The sequence below is a fragment of the Strix uralensis genome, chromosome 3 (assembly GCF_047716275.1).
Source record: "Strix uralensis isolate ZFMK-TIS-50842 chromosome 3, bStrUra1, whole genome shotgun sequence".
Classification (NCBI taxonomy): Eukaryota; Metazoa; Chordata; class Aves; order Strigiformes; family Strigidae; genus Strix; species Strix uralensis.
The window spans coordinates 98,543,141-98,568,425 of NC_133974.1; the positions used below are offsets into that span (position 1 = coordinate 98,543,141).

Sequence of the window (25,285 nt, forward strand, 5' to 3'; positions counted from 1 at the left end):
AAAAATAAGCCTCTTAAGACCAGAGTTCCTACTGACTTAAATGACAACAGGACAAAAGTCTGTTGCTGAGACAGCAATGCAACTTGGGGCCTGAATCAAGGATCATCAGGCTCCCAAAATTTTGCTTCTTGAAATAAACGGCACATCTTAGAAACAAAGTTCTGCTTCTGTATCCAGAGATCTGTGTCATTTGGGTACAAAGGGAACACACACAGTAGACACAACCTCTCTCCATTGCTTGCAAAGAAGCACAGAGCTAATTTCAATGAAGAATTGTTCTCCTTACCAGACAGGAAAGAATTTTAAATAGCAATTCCTGTCAATTCACAGAAAGAGGACTAATAAGATCTGTGGGATTTCATGGGATAAGCAACATGCTGCCTTGTAATGCTGAGCTGTAAAATTATCTTCGTGTTTTGTTAGAAATAACAGGAAAACTGTTTCTTCAGAAAATGAGAAAACATTGTTACTTAATACAAGAGAACGTCTTCTTATTAAACCTTCCTCACATGCTGTTTGGAGAAGTGTAAAAATACACAGTTTCTAAAGAATAAAACCCACGTCTCAAAGCACAATGCGAGGAAATGAAGTGTTCCAAACTTAATCCCTTGCTAGCATTCAACAGTAAAATACATAGACGCCTCTTTCTTTCCTCTGTTTTTCCTGTTCTTCATTTAACAGAATGTGGACAAGGATCAGATGAAAAGCACAAGTTTCAAACATGTTTCACACCATAGCTGCATAAGCAGCAGGTTGCTATATGTAAGGAAATGTTTTTTTTTTCTATAGTGCAAAGTGACACAGCACCATTAAATTCTATCAATTTATGCCAATGAAGACATCTTGCCTAATGAGGAATAATCTCTTATAATAGTGCAAATCTATTCAATGGATGCAACCTTTCTTTAAGGTTTATAATGACATTAAGGATTAACTTCAGACAGGAAGATGGATTACAGCAAAATATAAACTACCATGCCTACTATCAAAACATAGACCCAGGAAAACAGCCTCATGAAAATTTATAGTAAAGTCAGTTTTAAAAGAAATTAGAGTGTTTAACGCCCTTGCACTTACGTACAAAAATAGGTAGTTTACACCTGCAGCCCAATTCTGTGTCTGTATTTGTGAGTGGTTAATGAATGACATGGATAACATTAAGTTAGACATCTCACTACTTGCATCACAAACAAGATAACACAGTAAGACTCTGACTGCCAAATCTTTCTCCCTTTCCTCTGTAAAACAAACACCTTCTCCTAATACCCACAATGGCTCTTGCACTACATACTTAATCAAGGGTTATCAGTTAACTTTTCCCCTTCAATAAATGTTTCCACGATTCAGAACAGAAAGCTCAGTTAACACAGACTCACTGAAGGAGCCTGCGGTTGGCAAAGGAATAGATCTTACAGGTCGTGATACCAAAGCACTACAGAAAATCTCCTGGATTTCAGTGAAATTCAGATGCAGATATGAACATTGACAACAATCATTTCTCTACAATACACCAAAATAACCCCTGAACCCTGGATATCAAGCCTGAATTTTGCAGCTCAAGTCCATAGATTTTTTGCTGAAAATAACTGAAGAGTGTGAGAACAAAAAACAGAAGCATGAAAGTATCATGTCAGCTAAAAAAAAGTCATCAGAGAGGTATCTGGGGGGAGAAGGGAGAATATGTATAAAGGTCAGCTTTAATAAATCCTCCATGTTCTCACTACAGTGAATGGAGCAAAAGAGATACTCCACAAACAATTCAGAGAGGTGAACTTGGGACTTCTGATTTGAATCATCTGCTAGACCACCTCTTTCTCTCAGCCAGAAAAAGCCTGAAGATAAAGATCAAGATGACCATTTCTGTAGTATGTGCTACCTGTCCGATGGTGTTAAAATCAGAATTTGTTCAGGTTTTTCGTATCATTTCCAAATGTAACCCTGTATGAAGATCTCTGCATGACTTTACACTACCAGCTGCCCTCTTAATTGAAAGTCTCCCATATTCCAAATGCTGAAAGAAAAACAGAAGTAGAAAAGTAGAAAATTTCCACTTTCAAAAAAGGTGGAAAACTGGAATAAAAACCAAATTCTTTTCTTAAGCCAGAAATCCTTCTCAGGTTTTCAAACTATGTGGATTGACATACTGCTTCTGTTTTGTTTTGCTTTTTATTTTAGGATTATACTAGCACCGAAGAAAGAATTTATGACAGTGTCATGTTAATGAAGTAAACCTGACTTTAGAAAGGTAGTCTAGAAACTGAAGTTGCCCATTGGCACATTTTGACTGATTAAAAAAATTGTGGCATTTGGTGACACATGTTTCTGCAAGTCACTACTCATGTTGAAAAACACCAAACAGAGCAGAAAAAATTACACTAGAGTAAGACTGCTTATCAGAGTGCTATTGAAACTATAAAATAGAACTTGCAGCTGTAAATAAAGGGCTTTCAACCAATCTTGATGATAGAGGAAGAAAGGCAGAAGGACAGGAAATTCTGTAAGTAGGTTAAATAAAAACATTGTTTCTTTAATTACGTAGTGCTTCCCTCACTCTAATGAACATGCGGCATATAAAGTGTCAAAGTGATAGCACAGTTCTAGTTGGTTGAGTTTTCCCTGAAACATGAATCTGTGGTACACAGATTTACACAGTGTACAACTGCGTGGAATACAAACATTCTGTTCCTTTCCCACAAGCGGTGTAATTTATCCCAGGCCCCATTATCCTAACAGTGGCACTCTGAACTGTGCTTGAACTCCCAGCGGTGACTGCTCTCAACAACTTTCGGCAAATTCAATTTTAATCAAGGAAAAAAAAAAACCCCACAACGTTAAAAAAAACCATGAAGAGGAGGAGGAAAGCAAGTAATGGAAGACTCACTGCTTTTAAAATGCTGACGGCTTCTTTACTGAGCCAGACTGGATACAATACATCATCATGAAGGATGGATTCAAAGAGATCATCTTCATTGTCAGCTTCAAAGGGAGGTTGCCCCGCCATCATTTCGTACATGAGAACACCCAGAGCCCACCAGTCTACTGATGGGCCATATTCTAACTCCTGAAGGATCTAGTATAGAAAAAGAAATTGGATTGAATAAACAAATTAGACAATACTCTTGGCTGCACATTTGCTCTTTCCACATGACACACCACTTTTTTCCCCCAGTGCCTGGGTAGGACTAAATCCCACATTGATTTCGGTAACAACAGACATGGTTTCTTACTCATGCAATTTGCACTACCACAGCTAAGTGTCAATGCATAGTTGTTCTCAGAAGTACTGACTGAGTTTATCAGTCCCCTGAGTAAAAGTATGCTCGTGAGCAAAAAAGCTGTATATCCTTCCAAACTGTTTAAAGCAGGTCACGCTATAGGGGGAAAAAAGATCACATATACAAAACAGATTGGTGGAAAATGTGAAACATTTCCTTGTCTCTATCTTGAACAAAACAAACTGACCCAGCTTGTAATGCTGCACAGAGATCATCTGAGAGATTTATTCTAGTCCTTTAGATAGGGCTGAAGGAAGCCAAAAGCATTTTTTGTTCAAGTTCTTTTTACAGCATTAAAACACTGTACAATACATGGCTGTAGGACTCACTTTAATTGCCCTTGCTTTCAGAAAAACTGGCTACAACTTTTCATGTGGCACAAGTTCAACCTTGTAGCAAATACCTTTAGTGGGGAGTAGTAAGTTAGCATGATGGAGTTTTGTTTTACTAATTGGTGTTATGGAACTAGTGTTGTACAAAAAACAAGTTTAATTCTTGGTTCCTCTTCACTGAAAAGAAGCTCGTAGTTTGGCTGCAATGTTTCAGCATGACAGGGGACTGGGGAAAGTAGAGCGGGTGACTGCTTAAGGTGAAGCTGACTGCCTTAAAATGAGTTGGAATGGCAACAACTCCACCGCCTCCTTAAACAATACTAGAGTTACAGTGAGAAGCCTTGTGGTGAACTGTGTGAGCTTAGTCCTGTATTTGGGAATAATGACCAATATAAAACCAAATTCAATCTTAACATAAAAGCAGAAACGAGTTTAACATTTGAATACAGAAGTCTGGATCTCAACTGGATTCTTATTTGAATGGATATGACATTTTATAGACATTAATTACAGAAAATGACACTCTTCAAAAGTGTACTTTTCAAGTGCTCTGGGCACTCTTTGGAACTCAGATATGGCTAAAGAAAAGGAAATAGAAACATACCACCATGATGCAAGAGAAAGAGAAGCAGGAGATAAACTTCTGCAATTAAGATGACAAAATGAAAGCCTGAGTTACTGACTTCAGTGTGAGCAAGATTTCATGTAAAAGTTCCTGGAACATTATTATTGCTTTGTTTTCAGTAATAATTTCCAAAGAATTTGCCAAAGGAGTCAATTAGTATACTGAATCAGAAAAGAATTCATACAAAACCAAAACCATCACACCTGTATTTATTTTCTTTTAACGCCAGAATACTTTTAAAACTCTGTAAGACACACATTTATATTACAATAGTTTAAAGATGATTCTCACCTTACCAGTTGTCTACCAAAGCTTGACAGCCATGAACACTAATACATATTTCTAATTTATTGTCTCTAACAAATAATAAACTAACATCTTTCCCTGCTGCAAATTTATGGTTGATGAAAGACAAGCCAATGACACTTTTACATTAAATCAGCACACTGATTCATCACTGATTCTTCATCAGAAAGATGCACAGCTTACTAACTAAACTGAGTAGAAAAAGTCTGCCTAGCAGACTAACTGTACAACATCGATTAATTTTAGGCACTTGGAAATGCATCCCATAATATTAAAATTTAGGATATGTAAAACCTGCATGATTCTCAGCCATTTCTTTTATCCAATGAATGCTTTGAAATCACTTTGGATGTTGCCAACTGATATGCAGCATCCATGTGAAAAGTTTCTACTTTTCTATACAAGTCCATACTTTCTGTTCATCCATGTAACAAGAACCACAAACACAGTATCTTTCACTCACTGATACTTTAAAGAAAGGGAAAAAATTATATTCCCAGAACGACCCTACACAAAATGACACCAAACATATGGTCACTTCCACATGAACATGCCCTTCTAAGTCTCATGAAAAATTAAAAACATTTTTAGAACTACTAAAGACCAGTGTGGGCAGTACTCAGTTGCATCTACCAACTTAAAGGCTGGTAAGTGCCTTCACAATGATGCTGAGTCAGAAATGAGCATATGGAGAATAATACTGTTAAGGTCAGGAAACAAATATTAAAAAACCCATGCTTTGTCACTTCTATCAACATGCAATACTGCTTGTGAGCACGAGAGTAACCAATTTCTGCAAGATTACCCAGGCAAAACTACAGCAGAGTCCAGTCACTGCATCTTCTACAGTTTTCATCTACATGTGAAAAGTGTCTGAAATTACAGATGTAACAGTCTGATGAATGATAATATCTGTATTCTTAGCGCAGTGCAAAAAAATACCTCTGGAGCTATATAGTCAGGTGTGCCACAAAAGGTTGTGGTGGTCACTCCATTCAGAATCCCTTCTTTGCACATCCCAAAATCAGCCAGTTTACAGTGGCCTTCTGCGTCCAGAAGAATATTGTCCAGTTTCAGGTCCCTGAAATAAAAAGGCCCAAAATTAAATCAACTCTCAATTTTTGATCATGTGCTCTTGAATTTCATCATAAACTACAGAATATGACAAATAGATGGTTTCACAGACATTGCTGAGAAACTATCCTTCACACATATGCATGAAAAGTTGGTAGCAGTCACTAAACAGGCCTAGTTAAAGGCAATAAGGAAGGAGGCATTGACAAGCATTTTGCAGGACCAGGCCTTTACTCTCTCTTTAGCTGCCTGACAGCACAGCTGTAATCAAGACAGGATCAAAAACATTTGGAAAAGATCTGTCTCTTGTTTGTTACAAATCTAACATTCTGTGTATGTGAAAGAGGGCAACAATGTCTAGTGAAGCCATTCTCCATTTTTGCATTAGCACACAGTAAGGAGTTCCAATTTATCCATACTCTATCATATGGGTTGAATTAATAGGTACTTTCAAATCTGGATTATTTTGAATTGGATTCTTAATGTATACTAGCAATTCAGATTGCAACGAGCGGGATGAAAAACAACGCTCTCATCCTTGGGAGCATTATTTTCTGCAGTTTAAACCTGCTCAAAAACAATCTCACAGGAATATTTTGCATTCATTGTTAAACAACACATCTTAGCAGCTGTCTCTGATCACTTGTCGTACAAATGTCTTTGTGTCAAAACCACACAATTATTTGGTTATTAAATTGGGTGAGGTCAAAAACAGGTTGAGAAAGCGATATCCACCTTTCCTGTCTTGCCGTCTGCACATTTTCTAAATATACCATTGATGGTTATTGCATGTTCCAACACAATGGATGCTAGGTACCATTTAACTTGCCACTTGCCTTAGACTAAACTACAAAAGAATCTGGTAAGTCAGTGCATAAAAGAACCCTCACTTTCATGAAAAAAACTCACAATTAAAAACATTTTATCATGTATAATAATAAAACAAACATAAAACAAAAGACAAAACCCCCCATTTATATTGTATGGACCATTTAATTTTTATACTTCTGTCTAGGCTTTAGGTACCTCTGCCGTGTATTAAAAATACACAGTGGTAAATGAAAGCATTGTATGTATGAATGCATCCAGAGGTGAGAATCAAAAGTGGAACACATGTCCTTAGGTGACTTTGTGGACACTTTCTGATCAGAACTTTTTTCCTAGAATAATTAGAGAAATTTCCATAGATGGAATTGATGAAAAAAAGTGTATGTAGTCAAGTTCTAAATCAGATAGAGGAATAAAATCCCATGCTAGCCTCTGCAAACAAATTTCACCTCAAAAGCCCATGAAAAGATACAGGTTTTTTTCAAAAATCCTTTATGCCAACAAATTCCACCTGAGTGAGGCATGAAAAGTCCTTACCTTACTCTGAGGATTTCTTTCAGAGAAATATCTCCCTATCAGACCCCAGACTTTAGAATCACAGGCACCATAATATGGTGGAAGCATTCACACACATTAAATGATTAATCAACCCTTCCAAGGCTGTGTTATGTTAAGATTTCTTGTGGACATGTCCAAGGCTACAGTATGCTGGGATTTCCCCAGAAATGTTCTTTTCTCCCTATCACCCCAAGTTCAGTAGGTGGATTTTATTATTTTTTTTTCTTTTGACACTTGTCCAAAATTTTTGAACATGCTGGCCCACATATATTTCTGAAGTATGTACACAGGACAGCATAAAAATCAGGTATTTCTGGGACACGGTGGATTTACTACTTAAGGTCTGCATAATCATTGCACAACTGTGAAGTAAATCAGACGCTTCTTGGAAGCACTGTATGACTTTGTGTGTAGAGACAGTTGTGCTGTGTACATATTACAAAGTGGTTTGTGCATACACAAGAAGTCTGATACGGCAAAACAAAATCAGATTTACCTCACTAACAGTAAATCTACTGTCTCCCACATAAACTAGCTTTATCAGATACAGTTTATATAGCTGAAGTATATTCTGGCTGTAGAAATGTTTGTTGCAATCAATATGCTCTACACCAGACTTTGCTATCTCCGGATCAGTTATGCTGCTCTTGCAGGTCCTGAGCTGGTCACCCATGTAAGGCCCCTTGGAGCAGACTACATATTTTATCATTCCTTAAGGTTATCCTTTTTACAAGTTCCTAAACAACACAAGATTCAGATGGCTACAACGTAATCCCCTACATCTAACCACTTAACCCCTCAAATAACCACCTCTTCCTATCCTTGGAAAGTGATTTGCAAGAACTGTTCAACACCATGCAAGGGCAAACAGGTATCAACAGCTCTGTGTCCCCAAAGAAGTCAAATGAACAAAATAAAGCTCCCTGCTCCAAAAATCATGTGCCTTCTCTCTTCCAGTGATTTACAAGTGTTATAATCAAAAGACCTGCATTAAGACAAGACTATTGACCTGTTTATTGGATGAGTGAAAGGCTGTGGATGTTGTCTACCTTGACTTTAGTACGGCCTTTGACACTGTTTCCCACAGCATTCTCCTGGTGAAACTGGCTACTCATGGCTTGGATGGGCACACGCTTTGCTGGGTAAAAAACTGGCTGGATGGCCGGGCCCAAAGAGTTGTGGTGAATGGAGTTAAATCCAGCTGACAGCCGGTCACGAGTGGTGTCCCCCAGGGCTTGGTTTTAGGGCTGCTCCTGTTTAACATCTTTATTGATGATCCAGACGAGGGGATCGAGTGTACCCTCAGTAAGTTTGCAGATGACACCAAGTTGGGTGGGAGTGTTGATCTGCTTGAGGGTAGGGAGGGTCTGCAGAGAGACCTGGACAGGCTGGAGCGATGGGCTCAGGCCAACTGTATGAGCTTCAATAAGGCCAAATGCCGGGTGCTGCACTTCAGACACAACAACCCCCAGCAGCGCTACAGGCTTGGGGAGGAGTGGCTGGAGAGCTGCCAGTCAGAGAGGGACCTGGAGGTGTTGATTGACAGCCAGCTGAACATGAGACAGCAGTGTGCCCAGGTGGCCAAGAAGGCCAATGGCATCCTGGCTTGTGTCAGAAATAGAGTGGCCAGCAGGGACAGGAAAGTGATCTTACCCCTGTACTTGGCACTGGTGAGGCCGCACCTCGATTACTGTGTTCAGATTTGGCCCCCTCACTACAAAAAGGACATTGAATTACTCGAGCGTGTCCAGAGAAGGGCAATGAAGCTGGTGAAGGGTCTGGAGCACATGTCGTACGAGGAGCGGCTGAGGGAACTGGGGTTGTTTAGTCTGGAGAAGAGGAGGCTGAGGGGAGACCTCATCGCCCTCTACAACTACCTGAAAGGAGGTTGCAGAGAACTGGGGATGAGTCTCTTTAACAAAGTAACAAGCAATAGGACAAGAGGGAATGGCCTCAAGTTGCGCCAGGGAAGGTTTAGACTGAATATTAGGAAGTATTTCTTTACAGAATGGGTTGTTAGGCGTTGGAATGGGCTGCCCACGGCAGTGGTGGAGTTCCCATCCCTGGAGGTGTTTAAGAGTCAGGTTGACATAGCGCTGAGGGATATGGTGTAGTTGGGAATGGTCAGTGTTAGGTTAATGGTTGGACTGGATGATCTTCAAGGTCTTTTTCAACCTAGATGATTCTATGATCATCAAGTAGAATGTGATCAAGTACAACAATAGGATAAGGCTCTTGCAGATGGGAGAAGGAAATAAGCTTGTAGCTGTAGCTTTTAGCCTTCCAAATGCACCATTATCTCGGATGTTCCTAAGCTAAGGAAGAATACAAGCTATATTTCAAGAAGTCAAGATGTTCAGATAAAGAAATCAAAGTATAATTATATTTGATGTAATCTTGGAACCACTTCCAGCCACCATCACACCAGACTGTTAGGAAGAAGGTCATAATACAAATAATTATGATAGGAACTGATGAAATTCAAGAGGCTGCTCAGAAAACTGGATCCATCATAATTTGGAGTGGTAAGTGATCATCTGAAGACTCTTAAATGTTATCTTAACTCTGATCCCAGAAGTAGGAATTCCCAGTGCAGGCAGGTGACAAACTGGAGCTTTTGGGCTTAAAATTGTTTAAGTTTCATTTAACGCCACCCATATGCTAGCCATGGAGTTGAATGCAGATATAGTCAGTAACCCAAGACACTCCTAAACTAAGAGAAATCTCAGCAGTAATAAAACACTAACAGCAAGCCACCACATAATGGAGAAGGACAGGATACTCACCATTGTCTTTATTTCCTTAAAGATTTGCATAAGACACCGAATTTAGCAATAAAAATTTAACTTGAGAGTGGAACAAGAGAATGAACAAACTGATCAAGGGAAAAACAGTAAAAGTCTAAATATTAAATTCTGGGTACCTGTAAAGACTGATAGTGAAATTTTAAGCCTATCTGTAAAAGCACAAGTCAATTTAACTTTCTTACCATTTACAAAACTGTAATCCTACTTGACAGAAGAAAAACATCTGAGATCCCTTCATCAAGCCAAAACAAAGCAGTGAAGCCTATAAGCCTCTTCAAAACTCTATTGGAGGCACGGAGGACATCAGCTTAATTACTCATACAATAATGGAATTTAATACCAGTAGATTTTTATTATCACAAAGTGCGCCATCATTTAAAAAGAAATTTAAAAGAGGCTAAAACAACAGCAGCACGACTCCTGTTAAAGTACAGATGGGAGGTTAAAAGGTAAGCTGTGAGTCAGCCAAAGTGCCAAATTCATAGCTAGCCTGCAAGATTATCATAGTCCATAAAAGTGCTTACTCTGAAAACCATTCAAAACCATTCTGCCAATTTACAGTTGCCAGATTAAAAAAATAAAACAACAACCAAAAAACAACCCCAAACAAAAAACTCCACCAACACCCCCCACCCCAGATTAAAAAAATAAAACAACAACCAAAAAACAACCCCAAACAAAAAACTCCACCAACACCCCCCCACCCCCTCCCCCCAATTATGCAACTCTGGAAAAAGAAATCTTAGTTAACTAAATAAATGTAAGAGAATAGGTAATGTGCTATTTAACACCTCACAGGAAAAAAAAAAGAAACAAAACAGATAGAGGTGAGGAAACAAATAAAAAGTAACAGAGTTGTCAGGGAATCTTGTCTTTCCAGAGTAGGAGTGCCTCTGACAAAAACCTTTAAGTTTTAGTTTAAGACCTATATCTCCCCAGAACTGTTCTAAGAAACAGCTAGCTCTCCATCTCAAAAAGTAAAGAGCTATCAATCTCTGGAATGTAAAGTAATTGTACAGAATGATCAGTTCTGATCCATTCTGTCTTTCATTTGGTTCCTTGTATTCGTGCCAGTTGTCTACCTCTAAATCAGAGCATACCAAATAATATAGTGTCAGATAGCTCAATGACAAAGGTCATTTAATTATTCTTTTTCTGATTTTGCATTCTCTTTGTAGGAACTAAGAAAGTCATCTGTGTCTGACAAAATGAGTTCCTACAACCTGAGTAATTACATGCAACTGCAAACAACCTAACCAGTTAAGTGAGGAAAAAGCCCAGATTGCTTGAATGCAGTAATGCTACATTAAGCTATTTCTCTCCTTTGTTTGTTTGCCAAGATACTTTGTACAGTCAGTTCAGTTGACTTGAGCAGTCAATTGCATAAAATGTTTTGAGTTCGGGGTTTAGTTTTTTAAAAACTTTTTTTTCTTTCTCAAAAAGCTTTACACAGAAATTTAAGCCTTGGTTTCTCTTTCTGGATACCTGCCAGCATCGCAATCACTTCAGAAACTGGAACGATTGGCAGGATCTCAAGAAAGAATCAGGATTATAACAGTAAGGTTTGTACAAGTCGGAACAGAAGAGTGGGCGGACTGCAGGTAACCTGTGAGAAAACTTCCCCAATGCTCATTCCTTCAGCCAACACGCCAGTGCCACGAGACACTGACTGCCCTGCTTCCTTACAAATGCTCAGTGGGTGAGGACTTCACAGGTCTGGGTTCTTAAAGTCTGACTCCTGACAGTAGCCAGCATGATAACTGCCTTGTGTGCATGGCCCTCTGTGTCACACGTGTCATTTAGGTAACAGATAATTTTCTTTTTGAAAGTAAGGCAATTAAACAGTCAAGATGGGTTTTGACCAGTAAAATCAGAAAGTCTGCCAAATATTACTAGCAGTAGCCTTTGAACATGGTAAACATTAGTGACTAAATAAATCCATATTTGAAGAACAAGATCAAGTAGCTGAGAAACATGATCACAAGCTGGTTTAAGCAATCACTTTACAATGAAATATTTCTGCAGCATCTGCTTCTACTCTGCTGAATGAGCAATGAAACTAGAAAGCATATACATTTCACAGTGTAGGTTAGAATGAAGCATAGTAAGTATTATCTGCAAATAATGACACCAGAAGCAAGAATATTTCTTTATAGGGAGAAAGTTCAATGAAGAAATGTACCTTACTAAACGTCAGAGGAAAGACCTGAAAACAAGAGAAGTCTCAAGTATGTAGCTCCTGAACAACCATTATTTTTGGTGACTTTCAACTGCAATAAACCCTTTCAATAGTGTATTTGAAATCATTGCCATTGCCATTGTTCCCCTGCATGGGAAAATCACATTCTCTCTGCAGGCTTTACATAGAGAAGCTGTTCACAGAAGAAACCACAGAAGGTAAAAGGGAAACTTCCCCGAACGACATGGAAAACCATCATAATAATTATCTAGTTACTACACTTACTGAAATTCATAACTGAAGGCAATATGCTCATTATATCAATTAGCAATTTCAATGGGTAAAATGATTTTTTTTTTTTCTATTTAATTAAGGTAAGACTTCTACATTCCTAGAACTACTTTTTAACTTACTCAGTGGTATCCAGATTGCTTTTGAGCCAAAAATGCTCACCTGAAACAACAGGCCTGTCCTGTACCCAGCACAAATTTACTCTTTGATATATTTTTAGTTAATGTTGCATTTTCAACATAAATTTCAATCACAAGGAGTAAATATCACAGAACTTGGATCATTTGTACCACATTGTCTCAAATGGTATTTTCTGGAAGATTGATAAATCCAACAAAATCTTTCTCAGTTCTTCAAAATATTGACAACTAATGTACTAGGTTACAATCTAACCAAGATGCAGAACTGGTCAGAAAACAAAAAGAAACGTCAAGAATTTTAAAGTTCTGATGTTACCTTCTTTAGTGATTAGCTCTCACCAACTTAATTTCAGTTTCCATACATAAACTATGGGACAGATACATTAAGACTATATTTCACTAGTGGATTCTTTTGTCGCTTTAAGTATTTTAGTCACAACACATCAGAAAGGCTTTTTTTCTCCCCCCCAACAGAACAGAGATAAATGGGAAAATCCAAACCATAACTTCTAAGAAAACACGAACTAATAATACAATTTTTTCCCATTTGAAAAACTGTATGGGAAAGAAGGAGCCCACACTTTCTGATGTTGCTGAGCATAAACATGCAATAATAGCAGCATCATTGTGTGTTGGGTTCTACCAGCTGATGTGACCTCCCTTATCCGTGGAGTAAGAAATAGGACACGCACTGGACGGTTCTCACTTATGAGTGGATTCATAACAGTAGGGCAGTTTTTATTAGCAGGGAGGGAGTAGGGAGAAGCCTGAGTGAGACTAATGGTCAGAAAAAGATGGTTCTGCTGCTTTTGTTGTTGTAGGAGATCTCAGGAAGTTTTGTCTGTGTTTATCCGAAAGTCTTGGAATTTCTCTGCTTTGCTTTTATGTTGACCCATTAAGTAATTACTGGATTTATGGTACACATTTTCTTTGTCACTGTTACATTAGCTGATATCATCAAAGAATAAAGATATTATCTATCACAAAAACTATAGGAGAGCCGTAGTCAGCAATATACAGAAAAACATGCTGCACAGATTTGAAAACTGCTACTTTTCAGCAGTGCCAAGTTTGGAATAAAGTGAATCCACCTTATAGTGATGTGTCTCAGTATGTATAATGGCTAAGTGGCAGATCAATTAAGATCACTTGGTTTCAAATAAAGTCAGAGATACTATAGGTGTGTTTCATTGACGAAAACAGTGACAGTTCAGATAGCAGGGTAAACATTAATGGGAAATGGCAACTTTTAATGTGACCATAGTGACACTCTCAGTCAGGCGTGTTTACTTTTAAAAACACACACATTTACTCTCCTTACATAACACAACTTCCATCACACTGCCAAATGCACAAATATCTTGTGGACTAAGGGATCGGCAGAGATGGGAGGAGGGAGGTAGCAAAAGGCAGTTTGCCATCTACCCACCAAGGACATCAGAGGGGGATAAACACACGATTGCTATCTGTGGTGCTGTAAACTCTAGCTGTTATAAGGCAAAAGTATGGCTTGCATGATATATAACATCACCTGTTCAGCATTGTGTACCATTGAGAAAACATTCAGATCAGCAAGGTCCTGAGATGGAAAAGAAGGCCATGTGTTCCCCACGTGGCCCTAACTATTTACTGATGTCTTAATGACATATTGAACAAAGGTTTAATATTCATTTCCAGTAGCTTAAGGAAACCAATGACTTTTTTAGTAGCATAAAAACAATTTCTATAAAATAATTTCTATATATGGCTTTTAAATGGCTTTGACCATAACTTTATTACAATTGTTGGTAGCAGCTTAGGACATTACAGTGCCTGATCTGCTTATCTTATTATGTTAAGTTTCGTTAAAATAACGTGCAGACAAGTAAATGTATCATACTTAACAGTTTTCCTTTGTGTGGCTTTTCCTTTCTTATTATTTCCACATTTTCATTTGTGAATATAAGTGAAATATGTACAAGTTTAAATATGCATTATGTAAAACATTCTCAAAAATTGGCTAAGCACAGAGGGGAGCGTTCTCGAAATCTTTTGCAAGAGAGAGTTGCCTTTTACATTCAGATCACACTGCTTTATAAACCTCCTCCTTCCATGATCCCTACCTGGAAATGCAACCATTTTTCCACGAGCCTGAGGCAGGAAAGGGACGTAGTGCTATGAGTGTGCCTCTTGACTTAGACTACTGCCAAAGCTCTGATTTAGACAACTTTTGTGTTGGATCCCAGCAGCAACTCTGCCTTCCTGTGGCTCGCAGGCCTGCAATTTTGTACCAAGTAAGAACTGTCACGAATGGAGCTGGCTTCATATTAGGCCTATTGTACAGGACAAACAATCTGCCTCAGAAACTCGCAGGTAAACTAGATAGCAAATGATTTTCTCATTTTGTAAGGCTTCTTGAGATTTTACAAACCATTTGTGTTTCACACAGGGTAAAAACACAGACTGTTCAAAGTTTTTTGTGAAAGTAGCATGCAGACAGCTGATGGCCTGGTGCTCAGGACAGTGACTGGCTCTGAACTGAGGCTGAGCTGCCTGGTTGTCCTGGTCCCCCACCACTGCCGTGAGTGCCCTGACATTAAGGCTAATAGCAGTTCTCTCAGGGATTTTATTCTTTCTTTCTCACTGTCTCCATTTTGGTTAAAAACACAATTTTCTAACTTTTTCTTGAAGATTTTAGCTGAAAAATTCCTGACTGGCTCTACGTATTCAGGCTGGTAGTGACAGGGTGAATCTGTACTACCACTAATGATATTTACTGTTTCAGCGTCTGCTACAAAGCTATGTGTTAAGTCATTGCTAAATATGTAATATGATAAACCCTGTCCTCACTGACACCTCAGTGATCCCACTGAAGACAATAAAGGTCCCCAGGCTTAGCCAAGGACTGACCCAAGCTGTGATATTCTACTCTTGTGAAGTTCAGTGCTTCGTGCTGTTATTTTTATACCTCAAATAACATAAAAATAAGATTGTGTATTATAACAATAGGTTAGGTGGAGTGCAAACTAAAAGCGCCTACTATGTATGTCCATAATCCTTTTAAACAGAACAATACTAAATCATTATTTGATAAAACCACTTGATGAAAGACAGTGAAGTGATGGCATGAAGCTAGAAAAGCTTGTCAGATCAAGTTTCGAAAGCTCAATTCTGAAAAAATGTTACCGGAACCTTAGAAAGCAAATTTATCAGTAGACACACTAATGAAGTTTGGATCTGTTCAAGAGTTTTTCTTTGGAACCCAAAAGCAATTATTTTTTTTTTCTCAGTGACCTTAGTAGGTAGGATGACAAAATCGCTATCATTTGAACAACGATGGAATACAAATTATGCAAACACAAAGAAAAAAGTACTTGGGTTTCAGACACGGTTTCTGTGCCTAACCAAAAAGACTGAAATTCTTCTCTTATTTTTGAGTGAAGCTTTCTTATACAGAATAAAAAAACATACAGCCAAAAAATGCATGTCTATCCAGGTAGCATCTTGCATTTCTGTAGCAGTTCTCATTCAGTTATCTCAGCAACGAAGCCTTGTAACTCTTAATAACCCACAACAAGGATATGTACAGATATAGGAAAGACAGAATATAAAAAGATATGATGTCATCAAGCACAATTCCATCCATTTTTCAAATTAACCTTAAACATAAAAGTAACTAGAGCTCTGAAACATTTTGCTCTGGCTTTATGGTAATTTTCTTTCTTGTATTTTCCAGGATTCTGACCCAGATCTATCCCACCAGACATTAGGGCTTAATTGAGGTACCACAGTTTGCCTCAGGCTCCCTCCACGGCCATCTGCACAGATATCTCCGAGTGGATGATTCACGGAACATGTGGGCTGCACAGCTCCCTTAAGAAGCCTACCCTTCTCCACCAACTGCAAATGCACTCCAGGACAAGCAGGATCCTGACTCGGAAGCTTCAGTTGCATTCCTAAAGTTAGGTGAGATGAATCTGAGCTTTTGTGTATATTCAGTATAAGCTGCTTCCCAGCTTCCTGTCTTCCAGCTAGAGATTTCACTTAAATTAGTTGTAATACTCCGTTTTTGCACAAGAAAGCCAAACAATGGCAGATTTTAAAAAAAACCCTGCATTCATTTGTCTTGCTAGTCATGGTAGAATTGCCACACACACACAAAATTTGCTAGGCTTTCAACTTAGGTCCTGTAATAATTCTTAATTCTTCTCACTTCAGTCATACGGCACATTCCTGACTGCAAAAACTTCCAACATGTATATCCATCAGAAAGCCAGTTGTTTAATTACTCGGACACACCAAATAAAGAGCTCCAAAGCATTATTATTCTACATTGTTTCAGGCACATAGAAAGAGCATTCTAAAAAAATAAAAACAACAGAAGAAAAGCTGCTACTGTAATCAGCCATGATTGAAGGCATTTCCTGTATTTTGCTATCAAACCGGTTGTTTTTTCCATTACATACTAAGTGAACTTTAGTAAGGTCAAGACACCAGAGAAAAACAGGATCAGAATATCTTTTATCAACTAAAGTTGAGTACTTTAGTCTCTCTCTTTTAGATGTTTAGCCCTGGATCTCATCCCACATCTTCAAATTTCTTCCTTAAATCATAAATGTATAAACCAGGTCAGTTTGAATTTATGGTTTAGATAGTTGTTTTCAATGGCATTTAACTTGTTAGCCATAGACTTCCCCTAGCCTAAAGGTCAATCAACCTCATGCTGTGTAACAATACCAATATTATTTTAATATGATATAAGTCCAACAGGGGAGACAGGTTTTCATTCACAATCACAATACTGGGCCAAAAACTTCCCTCAGTTGAAAGCCTATCATTTCATCATGCTGCCTGTTAAGATCAAGTGTAAGTTTTGAAATTGCTATTAAAGAAAGTCAAAGCTACACTAGCATGGGTTAATTTGATCCACGCCTGTACACTGTCGTTCTGATGTCACACTAAATACAGACTATTTTAAGGTATACATCACCCCTGTCCTGTGCTTCAATCCCATTCTTTTTAGAGAGAAAAAAGTACTTTTTTCTTCTATGAATGACAAGTGACATCCTTTTATTTTTTAATGCAACACAAATTGTCAACACCCTCCTTGGAAATGACCAGTTCCAAGCATATTGTTGACTCGTTGAAGAAGGGAAAAGCATGACATGTTTTCCCAGCAGCTACTGAGAAAACCTCGTGCTTTGGTTCAGTTCTGTTACGTAAAGAAGATCAGCCTGCCTAAACACTGTGATAAGACTGAAAGCCGACTCATCATGCAACTTCATTATCTACGTATTGAACACAGAAGCACACAGTAGAGGCTACTCAGTGCCTCAGATGGCCTCCAAAGCTCACCTTAAATGTTCTCCCTTGCCCCCCACCTCTTTTCTAGCTTCAAAACTTTAGTAAAGGTTATCTTTTTAATTCAGCTGGGGTTGTTTATCAAAAGAAAACTAATGACACTCACATAAATACCCATTTTTCAGCCAAGGGACCAGATCTGCAATACACTCAAAGAAGGGAACACACAGTGAAGGTGCAGAGCTCTTAAAATATTACAATCAATCTGCTTGTAAAAGGTAGCACAAATCTTTTACATTGTCAATGATGCTTATTTTTCTGCTTCTTTCAGGAACAGACAGAACAATCATTAGATTCAGGGAAAAACTGAAAAAGTGGCAATGCTGGGAACCTACTTTATCACTTGAACTGGTCTTTTTCTTTCAATCCTTTGAGTAAACTCTATATACTCTGTAAACTTTTAAAGAAGATTTAAAAGAAAAAAAATATTTTAGTCTGACAACCACAACATGGGGCATACAATAAAATGGCCAAACACAGGTGATTGAGAGCATATCCTGAGTGAGCCATTAATGCGCCTGCATGAGCCAACATTCCAGTGCCCTTCCTGTACTAGCCAATGCCCTCTGCAGCTTTATGATGCCCAGAACATGTAAAGGAGAAGGGTTGCTCACTGTTTTTACATAGAGTGTTTCTTTCTAGAAAAGAAACAAATTTATCAGACTTCTCTTCCTTATGCTCCCAAGGGTGTCCTTAGCAGGGAACACAGTTCCTAGCAGTAAGCACACTCCTGTTCAAGCTCCATATCATGTTTTCATGGAGAAAAATGCTTTCTTAGAAAAAACCTCATCTGCAGTGAACTTTTATACAGACACTGATTTTTTCCAACCTCACTTTGGTCTCAGTTCAACCTCTTGGGTCTTTTTATGGAAAGCCTTTCCACAGAGTGGTGCATGTAATATTATGCAGAATGGACTAAATAAATTATATAGCATAAATGATGTAACTCAGCAAGAATGTTGCTTCCAACAAAATGTTTACTTATATGGAATCACTAGAAGAAAGATTTTAATAATTTCTGCTTCTATTCTGATTTCAGTAGCATAGTTCACATGCCTAAACATCTTTTTACACAATCACATGGGTCTGAACTTGGGAACGGTATGTAGGCTCTTCATTTAAAACTTTTCCTAACCCTTTTGTATTTACCAAGGATCAAAACAGCAGCAGCCAACAGCAGTTTAACAGATTTCTGCAGAAATTCTTGTAAAAACAGTGAGTTAAATCTATTTTTTTTTTTACCTTCTAAATGCATTCTGTTATACAGATAGATTTGTCTCTTTCAAAATTCTGTGGAGTTAACAATTTTCTGTTATGTTTAATGGAGGATTACTGCAGTGGAGGGATTCTCGCAAAATTAAGAATCTTTATTATTTGTCTGTAAAGTATGAAGAGGATGCCCGAAAAAATGGGAGTTGCTTGCCCTTCTATGCTGATCTATATGTAAAATAAACTCCTAATGCTGCTTCCAGACAGAAGTCATAGAAGCTTGTCCTTTGCACTGATGGTTCTACCTCCATACCTTGCTTCGATATGTAATTAAAAAGGATTACATATGTTAATACAAAGAGTAGTTATATTTTGCAAAATACTTTTTAAAAAACACAATTGTGTAGTAAAATCAAATTACTTTTGCCTCCCAACCTCTGCCAAACATTCCTAGAGAATCTTTTTCTGTGCAGGAAGTTTCAGCTCCAAAATATTTCACAAAATATTTTACAAAATAGTCTTTTAAAATTATAATTGTGTAGCAAAATCAAATTAATTTTGCCTCCCAACCTCTGCACAAACATTCCTAGAGATTTTTTTCTTGTGCAGGAAGTTTTAGCTCCAGCACTGTTTCAAATGTAGCTCCTGCAGCCTCCCTCCACCTCCTCCAGAAAACACGTGCTTGGGAACGCTACTTCAGCTGTAGTGCCAACGTACAATATCATCACTTAAAATCTACTTACATAAGGCACCCCACTATTTTTAATTAATATGAATGCAATGGAAAGATGACTCATGGGTTACTCACATGAAATAAAACATAGCATGACTTAGGAAATTTACAGTGTATTCACTTTTGTCAACACCATGGTTAGCAGAGTGCCATAGCAATTTACCTTCAGCTGTGAAGACAGAGGGTCTACCAAGAAGAGCCTAACAGTCCAGCCCAAATGAAAAGAGAGAGACAATTCTGAATACAGGATTTGGGAGGCTAAAATATTATTTTAATCTCTAACATTTGGTACTTACTGGGTAGTCACTGCATGTAAATACTGACTTCAGTAGGATTATAATGTAAACTGTTGACCTAAGTGGGCTGTTCTTGAACAACTTTGTCAACATTAGAAAAAAATTATTTTGAGCCTCAAGAATTATCTTTGTAACTTCTATGTGCTCAGCCACTAGGTCACTCTTCAGAGACCTGCTAACCAGACTCTATGCTCTGACAAGATCAGAAATTATCCTGTAAAACTCCCAGAGAGTTATGTGGGGAAAGTCTAGCAAGAAACCTAATTATACAGCTTACAAAGAAACTATTTTACATGAAGTTTCATTAAATTATAATGTTCAATAAAGTCTCTTTGCATCCTTCTCGCAGCCTTAAACTGAGCACACTGAATACAATTTAATTCCATTGTAAAATTGCTTTGCTCTTCTGGTGTCAGAAAGAGCTTTTACCGTAAATGAGAACCATGGTTTTTAAAGAACAAGTCTCTTATACACCAGACAGCAGCTTCTATACACCCATGTCATGTTGTAATCACGTTTATAACATATTCTTATTATGTATTATTCCATTATGAATTCCAATGAAAAATGCATGAACAAATGAATCTCTGAGAAAGATTATCAAAATGCTTTTAAAACAAAACAGGAGAGAAGTTAGTTGTGCTATATCCCAAAGACATGTATACAATGTATTAAACTCAACATTGCCCAACCCTGAAACAAATGTGGATATTAGTTTAGAGTCCCTGTAGCCAATTTGTAGCATTGTGTTAAGACTTCATAGTATAGCAAATGAAATATTAAGGGGCACTACAGTATCATTCTCAACCCAGACTCAAACTTTAATTGATGACATGAAGTACTCCATTAGCAATGATACAGTTCAAACCTTTACTGCCCACTCTGCCCCAGGCATTATCCCTTCCACTTTCTTTCTTACCCCCATGCTACTATCACTGCAATTAGGCAAACATAACCGTGTCTGACTGATTTTTAAATGGATCCTATTAAATAAAGTGTGTAAAAAATAAACCCCATTTTCTATGGCAGGATTTTGGGATTTTAGCCTAAATCTCTCTTGGATTGGCTTTACACAATTATTTTGGCCTAACTAAGAGCACCCATAGCTGAGCCAGGGAAGAAAAGGCTGTAGAGGTAATGAATTATACCAGATTTGTCACCAACACATTTCTGGCTTTATAAGCTATAGCACATCAATATCAGTTAATGTTTTGTAATTACTACACAGACAATTTCCAGGATGCTGTTTCAAAATTTCTTCAGACCCTTTTGCTCATGGACAGAACAACTTCTACCCAATCTGCAGATGTTTTAAAAATCATAGCCAAATCCTTTTCCTCTTGGGTCATGCACAGAAAACCAGAACTTTTGTCCTACTGTGTGTGCAAGCATACCACTTGCTCTGATCTTGTGGAGGCTGACAAAAGATCCCCTCCTTTTTCTTTTGTGAGTTTTCAAAAGGTGAAAACCCAGTGTTGTCCAAAGCGTTTCTCTCACCTCTGCTTGGGGCGTTTCGCCCTCAGTGTCTGTGGAAACCACCTTACAGCGTTTTGGCAGAGGCCGTTTCAACCAGCTTGTAATGGACTGCCTGCTGCCTTGTGCCAAGGGGTATGCTGCTGAGCTGATGTCTACCTTCCTTGTTCACAATCTGAGGATCCTTATATGCTATCAGGTATTTAAAGACTTTAATATAAATGAGAATCAGGGCTTTTTTATAATAGTTATGGCCTCTTTGGACCTATTACAGATTATCAGCAAATGAACTGGCACATATTTGGTATGCCTTTTTATGTCCTCAGTACACAGTACCATAAACACCTGCTGTCCTGTGGTGGTTAAGTTTCGGCAAATATGTACTCAGCCAGTTTCTTAAGTGCACATTATTTTTGTTCTACAAGTACTCCTTTAGAGCTGTTTCAGATTTATTGACGTTTGGAAGCTTTTAAATATCCATTACCCACTTAATTGACCATAGCAATTCCATCTGACTCATTATTTGTGTTTGTTAGAATATATTTAGGCATTTACTTAAATGGGTGTTAATAGACCATAGGATCTCCCTTGGAAACCCTATAATAAATCAAGTAAATACCTGGTGAAGTGCTATAATGTTTATTTGTTGCTACTTAATTTTATCCTTAATATTCCACATTTTGAACGTACGAAGCTCCTCAGTTCAGGTTATTCGTGACCAAGCTTTCTTTGGTGGTTTTATTTTAGGGCACTGCTTCTGTATTATTCAGTTTCATACCAAGGTGCACCCATACCAGCTGCTATATTGGCTATCTAATGTTGAAGTCATCCCATCCTTCCCTTCCCTTGAAGGGGCAATCGCATGCCCTAAGACTGGAATACTTTGTGAAGAATACTTTTACAACTGCCACTGCAAAATCTACATTAAAAAAATGTACACAACTGCATGTACTATTTTCATTCGACATGCTTTGAAGAACGGTATTTTCTGTGACTTCCATGTATCAGCAGAAGGAAATTAAAGTTTGGAGGAAAAAGCATACCTATGTAAGTATTGGCATTATTTGTGGCCTCTCTCCTTTATTTTTTCTCTCTGCTGTTCCTCAAGACTGACTACTGGAAACGAATTCCAGAAGCAGGAGGCAAGAAGTGAAGACCCATCTGGTGTGTACATTGTGAGAAGTGCTGCTTGGGCTTCTCCTCATAAGCTGGATGCTACTGTAGTGAATTCTTAAAATCCAAAACATTATACCCCCAACATAAGTGGTTGCGGGAAGTCAAAATTCAATATGGTGGTGGCAGGATAGTGTCCCTCCCTGGTACCATCCATCCCTGGGTGCATCACAGTGCAGAAACCACACAAGCTCCCATCTCAGTAAAAGCTGGCCTTGGCCTCACTGTCATTCCTGCTTAGCCCTGCTCCACATCTGCCTCTGCACATACTCAATGCTGCAGAGATGATGAAGATAATATATTTCTGTCACTGTCTGCTGCTCGGACTCTGTGAAACACTGGCAGCCAAGTAGAGGGGCAGGCATTACTTCTGACACAAGAAAGTCAGCTAAGTGATCATTACCACTCTGGCCTTGTTACCCCTCACCTTTCCACTCATTTTTAGCATAGTCATGTCCCCTGATCCATTTTGTTCCACTTTCTGATTCCCCTGGTTAGACTGTACCTAGTCTGTCCAAGGTCCTTCTGATGTAATCCTACCGCTGTTTATTCCGGTAGCAGTAGAAACTTTAATGCACTCACCAAAAATGCTGTATTTTGTCTGTTTTAGTTCATTAGGCCATTTTAGTTAACCTCCTGGTGAACAATATTATTTCTGTTTTCTTACACGTGAGTACAAGTTGTCAGCTAAATAGACATTTTTAACATTTTTGAAAGTTTTAGTAATAACTCAGTTATGTTAGCTTTCAGATTGGCTAAATTCTCATCTTCCACAGTCTTTTGCAATGGTAAGCAAAATAACATATGGTTTTTAATAACAGTGTATTCTCAAATGTGATGATTTTCTATTTTAAAATAAACACATTTTCAATCTGAAAAGTCAAACCAAGGTCCCAAATCATCCAGGAAGCTGCAGGATGCATATGAATAGTCTCACTGAATCAAAATTAGCCTATGAGTACAGTGATCTGCATGCAGAAATGTTTGCTGGAGCAGCGTCTAAGTGATAAGCTCTTTTATAACAAGGAGGTGGGTAAAAGGTAGGGGGGAAGGAGAATAAATGCAAACCTTCAGTCAAAAGTATCAAGGCTCTGACCAGAAGATGGAAAAAGTTGTACACAAATGTCTTTACTGAAGTGTATACTCCAAACTTTCTTTTAAGGTTGTTTAGTATTTTTAGTATCATTATTTAAGAAACAGTAAATAGAGTTTCTTACATGTTTTCATCTAATGTTTTGCATTACTCTCCAACTTCTCTGTTGCATCTCAAGAGCACAACAAAATCTTTGTGAAATGCCTATTGCCTCAGAACCACGTTTGCTGTGCACTTCTCTGTATTACTATGAAACCTTGGCAGATGCATTCAATAGCATGCAAAATGGCAAAGCCTCACCCTTAACGTGACATGGTTTCAACACCACTGCAACTGGGTTATAGAAATATTTTCCATTGTTTGAAGACAAACATGACTGAAGGGCACAGTGAAATTCAGTCCTAACTTTTGTCTGTTAGCAGCAGAATTACATTTAGGAAGCACCTTCAGATTTTTAATGCACTCTGAAACAAAAAGTGTTCTCATTGTTCTGTTACAAGAATATGATTTTGATGGAACTCGTGTACATGTTTCTGTAGAAACAAAGCTGTGTCTCAGCGTTTTAGGAAAACTACAGGGAGTGTATTGTGTCAGTACATTTCAGTTTTACATGTGCTGCAGCTCTAGTGGATTTTTATTTTGTGTATGTTTCGTTTCAGTTAACATTTCTTATCAAATGCAGAAAGATAACACACAATTCTTTCTGCTATAAAATAAAAGCATGAACATCAGCCATCTAAAATCACTGTCATTCACTCAGAAATAAACATGGATATGCCCTGTAACATTTCACTACTATTATCTGTTGAGAAGCACTGTCGCCCTTTCTACCAAGCGTACCGGAACACGGTTACCCTCACAGGAATGTAAACTTGGCATTAACCCTGGCAGATTCCCACTCCCTGCCCTCTCTCATTTAACATTAACTCACTCCTATACTGTTATCAGAAGGTAAAGGTCATAGCTTTATTTACACAATACAGCACTATACAAACGGTCATTAAACAAGAAAATCTTGCACCAAATAAACAAGAAGAAAAAAAACAATGCTGACCTCGCTACCGGGAACTCCCCCTGGAAGTACCTTGTCATTCCCCAAATGAGGTCAATGGTGCTGGTCTATCCTTCTAAATATTAACTGCCCGGCACTGCTGCTCTGCATACCCAACTCCCACGCAAGAGCCAACTAAGGACTTTCTTATGTTCCAAACCCAGGAGAAATTTAGAAAGCATTCTACTGTTGGCAACACCGCGTGGTTCATATCCTATTCCCACAGCCTTTACTCATCCTTCCACAGCTGGAAACCTTGTCAAAGGCTCTCCTATACGACAGCAGCCTTTAGTACAATACATAAGCTGGGCAGATGGCAGGGTGGACTCCCTCAGTCCGAATGCCAGAAGCCTGGGAACCAACCCTCCTTCCTGCTTCTCATCTCCCTAAGCCCCGCTCCTCTCCACCCCGGCCCACTGCCTTTTCCTGCGGGGAAGACATCCTGCTTATTTATGCGTTTCATGACTGCTGGCCTGCCTAGATCCAGCAAGAAAAAGTGCAA

The 25,285-nt window shown here is 38.4% G+C and overlaps 1 protein-coding gene and 1 long non-coding RNA gene across 4 annotated transcripts in view; one reads left to right on the forward strand and one right to left on the reverse strand.

The window, feature by feature from the left end:
* The window catches only part of PRKCE (protein kinase C epsilon), a 298,545-nt gene that overhangs the window by 25,472 nt on the left and 247,788 nt on the right, over positions 1–25,285 (reverse strand). For all 3 annotated transcript variants that reach the window (XM_074863552.1, XM_074863553.1, XM_074863554.1), the window contains exons 12-13: positions 5,481–5,619; positions 2,882–3,070 (exon numbers count right to left, since the gene is read on the reverse strand). In XM_074863552.1, the coding sequence (XP_074719653.1) occupies positions 2,882–3,070; positions 5,481–5,619 (328 nt within the window). The remainder of the gene's footprint in view (positions 1–2,881; positions 3,071–5,480; positions 5,620–25,285) is intronic.
* On the forward strand, positions 18,824–22,345 carry LOC141941218 (uncharacterized). The gene is made up of 3 exons (XR_012628250.1): positions 18,824–18,970; positions 21,517–21,665; positions 22,214–22,345. It is a non-coding gene; the product is annotated as an uncharacterized LOC141941218 (long non-coding RNA).